This window comes from Poecilia reticulata, linkage group LG21 (assembly GCF_000633615.1).
Source record: "Poecilia reticulata strain Guanapo linkage group LG21, Guppy_female_1.0+MT, whole genome shotgun sequence".
Lineage (NCBI taxonomy): Eukaryota > Metazoa > Chordata > Actinopteri > Cyprinodontiformes > Poeciliidae > Poecilia > Poecilia reticulata.
The window spans coordinates 12,992,590-13,000,272 of NC_024351.1; the positions used below are offsets into that span (position 1 = coordinate 12,992,590).

General features: G+C 39.0%; 1 protein-coding gene and 1 long non-coding RNA gene across 2 annotated transcripts in view; both read right to left on the reverse strand.

The window, feature by feature from the left end:
* The window catches only part of thbs1b (thrombospondin 1b), a 13,906-nt gene extending 11,051 nt beyond the window's left edge, over nt 1-2,855 (reverse strand). The window contains exons 1-6 of the mRNA XM_008397927.2: nt 2,608-2,855; nt 2,445-2,525; nt 1,750-2,309; nt 1,479-1,554; nt 1,108-1,191; nt 532-660 (exon numbers count right to left, since the gene is read on the reverse strand). Of these exons, the coding sequence (XP_008396149.1) occupies nt 532-660; nt 1,108-1,191; nt 1,479-1,554; nt 1,750-2,309; nt 2,445-2,508 (913 nt within the window). The 5' untranslated portion in view covers nt 2,509-2,525; nt 2,608-2,855. The remainder of the gene's footprint in view (nt 1-531; nt 661-1,107; nt 1,192-1,478; nt 1,555-1,749; nt 2,310-2,444; nt 2,526-2,607) is intronic.
* Nucleotides 2,856-4,342: 1,487 nt separating this feature from the next.
* LOC103457346 (uncharacterized) overlaps nt 4,343-7,683 on the reverse strand; it is a 15,127-nt gene continuing 11,786 nt past the window's right edge. Inside the window, exons 2-4 of the long non-coding RNA XR_532422.2 lie at nt 5,672-5,847; nt 4,509-4,772; nt 4,343-4,394 (exon numbers count right to left, since the gene is read on the reverse strand). This is a non-coding gene — a long non-coding RNA (uncharacterized LOC103457346). The remainder of the gene's footprint in view (nt 4,395-4,508; nt 4,773-5,671; nt 5,848-7,683) is intronic.

Consider the following 7,683-nt stretch of genomic DNA (forward strand, 5'->3'; position numbering starts at 1 on the left):
AGCACAACACAGGTTGTGATTTAACCATTTTAGACCTAAGTTTCAAATCTCTGCCTGGATATTTTTGCTTATTTTAATTGTACGCAGTTCTTTAAATGTCCTGGGTAAACATATTTGCCCATTTATCCATAACRTCTGGAACTTTCAACATCTAGCAAGTTATTTTYGCAATTTACCATCTATTAAGAGTWTYCCTGCTACAGCGAGGATGAAATTAGAGTAATAACCCGATATTAGCTGGAAAGGGCAACATCTCCCCTTTCAGAAACTGTTGGAATTTTTCTGATAGCGTAAAGTATCGCAGAGTTACAGTACTGCAAATTTGGCTGTTCGGTCTGGAAGGGTTAACGAACAAACTCAATGATTAACGTTACACTACGGGTCTAAAACTGTCTTTACGTCATTCTAAAAGCCACTCAAGCGGTAATGGATTAAACTGTTTCTAGCACATTTGAAAAACAACAGTTTGTGTCACTCTGACACATTTATAAACACAAACTGCTCCYGTTAATTAAGCAAATAACCCAAAACGTTGATGTCTCGTCCTTACCAGTTGGCGGAGCTCATTGGACAGCTCCTTGACCACGACGCCGAGGCCTTTCAGCTCCTTGAACATGCTGATCAGATCCTCACAGGAGAAGCCACACACCATCTGCAGGTCTTAAAAAACACAGCTTAGGTAAGTCTGTTGCAGACAGACCTGTCACAGGAAACAAAGTATATCAAGGTTCCTGTTTTAAAGCTGCTGAAATTCTTCTATGTAGCGTACAAGCTCATGTACACTTCTGGTTTCCTTGCTTTTATGTAAGGAAAAAGGTCCATAAAAATAAGGACAGCCATGGTGTAAAAACTAAAGGAGCACCACCCATCACCATAACTAAAGTAMATTTGTTATAAAATGCTGTTGGGAAGCTTCTAGCAGCATACCAACTGCTACCAGTGCATAATAATTGTCATATGCCATTTTAAGATCAGTCRGATCATGTCATACGTTTTCGTTTCACATACTTCTGTAACTACTGGTTAATCTCMTATCAGCCCATGTCGTGCCAGTTTTAGAGCTTCACTTACAAAGACGATGAAGTCCAAGTATTACATAGTGTTTACCTTTAGTTTTGTGTCCAGTGTACTCTGTTCTGATGGCAGAGGAGCCGTTCAGGTTGGTCACMATCATTGTGTCACTTGGAGCAGCTGAAAGGCAAAAAGTCATAAAATCTCCAAGAGATCCTCATTTATTTCTATGTGCTCACTTAATGTCGCAGCTATTCACAGTTTAAATTAATTWAAAAACACTAGACGTCAGAGAGAGCTGTACCCTGAAATTCCTCAGAGACTAGTTAACCACTTTTAAGCTTTTACCAAGTAATTGGCGTGTAAATTACAACCAAAACAACTCCCCACTGACAGCAGCTTGCTTTGTGTTGGCACTGTGTGGCGGGTAATGAAGAGCACTGCGCTTCTTGGACTYGATTACTTACCGCTCTGGCATCCTTTGTTGCGCAGGATCGCGTCCAGCGTTGTTCCAAACACAAACCGCACGTTTTGCAGCACCCCCTAAAAGCATCGATGTCAGAAAGGAMAAAATGGTTATCAGTGCTGGATATTTCAGAAACGCTTAATTGGTCAGTCCGTCGTTCCTGAGTTGTGTGCGTAATTGCGCATAAATCCAAATGTTTCAGGCGTTCTYTCTTCTAAAAACGTAAGAAAACACAAGGCGTTCCGGAGTAAGAATCAATCTTCTGCGCTCACCATGAACCTGTCGTTCACTGCTCCCTTCCCGACCCGGAGCTGCGCGCCGGCTGGAGTGCCTTGCGTCAGGATGTTCTGGATGGGCGCATCCAGCTCCGCGGTGTTCACCTCCTCGCATCCTGCGAACAGCTGCGCTCGGTCCTCCTGCACGAACAGCGTGATGTTCTTCCAGCTCCCCGTGGCCAGATCCACCTCCTCGATGGAAACCACCTGCTGCTTGTTCTCGGTGGAGTAAACGATGTCCAGGGTGTTCGCCTTGCCGTTGGAGACGATCTCGAAGACGGGTCCGGAGCCGTCTCGCTTCTCCACGGTCAGGAGGCTGCCCCTGGTGCGTTTAAACTGCTTGAAGTTGAGCAGAAGTAGGAARCCCCTCTCGGCGTGGACCGAGTCGATCAGGTCCCTGAAGGMGCTCTCGGGGACCGGGGGGATAAGGTCTGGGTTGAGGATCTTGTAGGCGGGGCTGTACGGGTCGTCTCCTTTCGCCATGGTGACCCCGTGGTTCTTACTGGGGACTCGGATGAGCTCAAACAAATCAAACACACTATTGTCGTCTCGACTCTCTGCGGGTGAATAATAAGAAGCAGTAAGCATTTTGTCTGCACGAATACTAAATGTTCAATCTTTTACGGCTTTTTAAAAATCAATTAAATGTTGGAAAATTAGAATAATCTGATATTTAAATAGTTGAAGCTCACCTGCGACTCTMGCACCGTCACAGGAACAAAGCATCAACAGCAAACATATTCCTGTCACCTTCATGGTGCAGCACAAACCTGCTGCCGCAAGTAAATTGAAATATCCGACAATTTAGGACTTCAGTCAAGGTTGAGCAACGTGCGAAATATTTTTGACACTCACCTGCTCCCTTTAATGAAAGAAAAAGTTTTCAAAAGTATAAAATCCCTTGAAAATGTGTAAAAAAAAATTGCAATAATTCCAACGTCCTTATTTATGAAGTTAAAAATCCACAGTGAAAAGGGGGAATAATGAAATCTTGCTCGTCTTTTTCTTCTTTGCCTAATTGAAAATGTGCCTCCTCTGGAATCCACCGCTAAAAAACTCCCTTTTTAAGCCGAGGCAGCACAAAGTGTTATTTAAATAGTTTGATGCCTTTCCTAAGACGTGGCCTCGTCCAATCATGGTGAGGAGAGAAAAAGGGACGATCCTTTTTAGWGCGCAGAGAGGAGGGGGACTAGACGAGGGACCTGCGTCTGTGCGCAGCAATCAGACCCTTAATGGTGCTGCGTTTCCTCTCCCAGCGCCCACCCATCACATCTCTGAGGCATTTTCACCTCTCTGAGAATGTCTCAGAATATTTCAGAACTCACATTTTCACTAATATTAGAAATTAAGCTTCTAAAAATCAGCCAGAGAACGCAATGAGTTGAACAAAATCAGATTCAATAGATAGAAATCTCAAATAAATATATTTTGTTAATCTTCAACCTTTGTTMAAACTGATTTGTTATGGATTTTTGGTATTTTTAAAAAAATATATTTTAATTTGGTATTATGTTCTCTAATGGACTGGGGAGCTTCAGTTTCTGGGATTGACTARTTGCAGTTCCAGCTCCCACCACTAGGAGCCGACGTGAGTTCACAGCAGAAATGCCTGAGGCTTTTCAAGGTGGAGCTGCATAACACCTGGACTCCTGTTTAATTTATGATGAGTTCATCGATATTTTGGTGCATATTAAATACTCTACTGCACAGAATGTTAGATTTGTAATATTTTATCCTTATTTAGTGGGAAAGGACACATTTCACACAAGCATCCATCAGTTTTCTTTAGTTAAAGCTGTTCCAAATCAACAAGTTCTTGTAATATTTTAGGCTCATTTTGAACAAYAGAGTTGTATTTTATGTAGTTTATTGGGTCAAACGTTTTGGGTCTCCTTGTTGATGCCTGCGGAGATTTGATTTGGTGTCTCAAATCATTTATCCCTTAGGGAAATAAAATGTACAGATTTCTAAAGAAACCTTTATAAATACATAAMACTTAAGAAGCATGAATTAAAACACWGGRCTAGAATAACGAAAGACATTTAGCAAACTCAAACCATGCAGGTTGAATGATGGATAGCAGCCGTTAACCATGACTGGCAGCCTTCAGCGTAACCGCGGATTTGCAGCAAACACTTTTTTATAAGGTAAGAATATTAACGTTCATATACTTTATAAGTAAGTGTGATTAGAAAGATATTGTCGCTTTAGGGAGAAGGTAACTTAGTAACCATGGAGACAATGCCGCACCGTCATGTAGCCTAGCATGTTTGGTAAAAAGCTAGTTAGCATCTAGTTAGCGTCTTTTGTACGTTCCGGTTTAAGGGGAAGCGGTTTTTATGACAAAGTAGTGGTGTGTGGTGTGGCGTGGCGTGGCGTGAATTCAGGCAAAGTCGGTAATTTGATCAACACGTCGCAACTTTTGTAAATCCCGCTGTCTGTGAGCCCCAACCAGGTGTGTCACGTTCACAGACAAATTAGCTCGACTCGAACATGTAGAAGCCATGAATAAACTAACAAAAACAACTTTGGAAACAATTTCAGTCGCTCTGTTCAATTCTCCCGTCCTTCACTTTCGATGTCCATCATGGCGCCTCCAATGATTTAGTGACGTAGCTGCAAAGGGTCAATATGGCATTCTCCTGGATATGACAACCAAATTTAATTTGAATAAATATGTTTAAGCTATTTAGAAGAAAGTGACATAGATAAAAAGGATTAAAGAATATAAAGAACAAGAAAAGGATGAGCACCACCTTTCCTGAGTGGCATCAAGCATTGACAGGTATTCAGAAAGTGAAGTTCTTTGAGTTGATTTATGACACACACTGTGCTGTAATATGCTCAGAGCTTTGTGCTTTAACAGAGATGGAGGAACTGGATGATGCTGAAGGCTGGTTCAGATGTCCTGGGATGGAGCGGTACCCTGAGGGGTCCTGAGGTCAAAGTCAACCTGACTTCTTTGGTGCCAAAGAGTCTGTCTGGGATCAGCACCCTTCATTGAAGGCGCTTGTTTCAGCCTGTGGAGGAGAAAGTTTTACTCCTACAGGTATCTTGATATTTAACTGGTCTGCTGTGTAATAAGAAAGATTTATCACAATGGATAAGTGTTAAGCAAAAGTGGCAATTTGAATCTGGTTTATTTCTTAATCCGAGCTTCTGCAGATGTCAGCTTTTTGGTCTGTAAACCTGCAGGTGGAAATTACCATGTTTTTTGTTATAATCKGGTATCTCCGCATCTCTCATTTTAAAAGATTAATGAAATGTTGTACATTGTCTCTATATAAATAGATTATAAACAGCATAAACAGTATTAAATTTATCCAAATGACAAACTGAATGCAAACTGTCTTCATAAGCGCTCAAAAGTTTTAAAAAGGAACGCTGAGACAATAAAGTAAATTAGAACACAAATTGTGCTTTAAATGGCAAAGAAAAACAACAATAAAAAAGAAACATGAATGAAAATTAGCGAAAAGTAATAACACATTTTAGGCAGAAAAAAGGAGTAAATATCCACCAACTTTTTTTTTTTATTAATAGAAATTTTCTTTAAAAAACAACAAAAAATTATATTTCTGAGACTGAAAAGTCAAAAATTTGCTATAAAAAACAGAAACTCTCTAAAAAAACTTGAAAATGCATGAGTTTGAAAAAAACTGCTAATTTTCTAGAAAACAACTCAGAAATGTTAAGATTAATATCAGACATTTTCTAGAAAAAACTGGAAATTCTGAGCTGCGAAAGTTAACTTTTAAAACTCAGAAATTTCCAAAACTTTCTGAGATTAATCTAGAAATTTCTGAGTCCTTCGACCCCAAGAAATAGGTCAAAGAGGAAAGGTAGAAACGACAAGAAGAAAGAAAAAACAGTGAAGTACAAGTATCTGCATGTTATTCCAGCATTCAAATTTACGTACAGGAAATTGATGAGCTACATTTTATGACGGCTGAAGAAAATTTTCCGTGACCTCCACCCTGCTCTCTTCCTTGTTGCTGCGGAGGTTCTGCTTCCCGACAGGTCGTGACCCGGCCTCAGGCTTCTTTCTGATTCTTGATCGTTTGACACGCCTGCCTTACTGCTGTAAGTCACCACCTGGTGTCAAAAAGAGGATGAGTAAAGATGAGAATTCACTGGAAAAGCGCTAGTGCCTGATTGGCTGTGTTCAAGCTAAGAGGAAGTGGTAGCAGGTGAAGTAATTCGCTTGTTGACTGGGATGAATTCCAGCACCGCTCACAGAATACAGAGGAACTGGGCTGAWGGCGCAACATCCAGTAAAACCTATCAACTTTAGTGTGTTTCTGTTTTACTCTAGAGTCCCTCCTTGCAGTTTATCACAGATTAGATTACCCTTTTTTTGTCAGTTGCTCTTACTTACGCTAAATCTATTAACGTTTTATATCATCCTCATAAAAGAAAAAAAAGGAGAGTTTGTTTTAACAAAAAAATGAGCAAAAATGGAGCAGAGAAGAGAAATACAGACATGGACAGAATGAAAACAAACATAAAGCTGTTCTCTAAATAGAGAAAATTATCTGGAATGTTCTCCCCAAAGCTCAAATCTTAACTGTTCCAAAAAAAAAAAAGTACAGACTGCAGATTTGATGTGGCACAAACTGGATGCAAAAGAAAGAAGGACTTTTTCCAACTGTTTAAAATTTTAATAACTAATTCAGGGCTCTGCAGCCTGCAAGTCTGGAGCTGCAAGTTACTCTTTGGTCCGTTCACAACGACTATTCATATGTTTGATATAATAACAACAACATGCAGTTCTGATATAAAAAAAACAGAAATAAAATGTTTCACTGCAAAAAACAAAATCTTACCAAGTATTTTTYGTTTAGTTTCTAGAGCAAATATCTTAGTACACTTTAATAACACAAAACAAATTTACAAGTAATGTTTCAGTAAGAAATATGAGCTTGTTTCAAGGTGATAATTCCTTAATATTAACGAAAGAGTTCTAGTTATTATTAGTGAAATAATCAGCTAGATACAATCCTTTAAAAATGTTTTGTTCTACTTGCAGATTATTTTACTTAYAACTAGTCAATTTTAAGGATTTATTGCCTTGAAGTTCTTATATCTTGCTGAAAAGTTACTTGTAAATTTGTTTGGTCTTCTGATATTTCCACTAAAATTAGAACAAAAGACTTGGTAAGATTTTGTGAATTTCCTGGAGTAGATGAGAATTTGTCTTTTGTCAAAATTTAAATGAGTTGTTAGTGGTCAAAATTCCAGCCGTGACCTTGTTTTTTTGTTGTTTTTTTTGCATTATATTGGACATTTAACCAAATTCYAATRGCGTAACCACATTACCTTCAAACTTTTACTAAAATCTTGAATAATCTCCTATATCTAAGCTTCTAATATTCACTGTGGCTGCACTTTTTAAATGTTCCACTTGAATTCATGATRTAAAAACAGARACATTTGCTTCCAGCCTGTACTTGGGCTTCGCTTTTTTCACCCTGAAAATATTTTGAAAACAGCTTAAATCTTTAAAAAAGACCAAAGTTATTCTTTCCAGATGAGCTCGAAGAAAAAGAACTGACCTAGATTTCATCATCTCTCATTTCCATCACACCAGTTTCTGATAATGGCCAAACCTTTGACCACATGTGCTGACAAATCAATTACAGTATCCATATGAGTGTGCGGCATAAACGGGGATTCATGTTGCACGTGCGTCTGTTTCCGTCACTTTTTGGACCCGGTTTAAAAAGAAACTCAAACCTGGGCTTCGTTTACTTTTTGCAAAAACAACATTTCTCCATTTTGAATGGGAATAAGAATGCATAATTGGGGAAAAAAAAACTCTAACATGATTTGAAATAAAATAAACATTTTAATTCATGCCTGACTTGAACCAAACACAGAAGCTAAAGCTAAACCAGCTGAACAAGCTGAGCAGCTATGACATTTTGACGC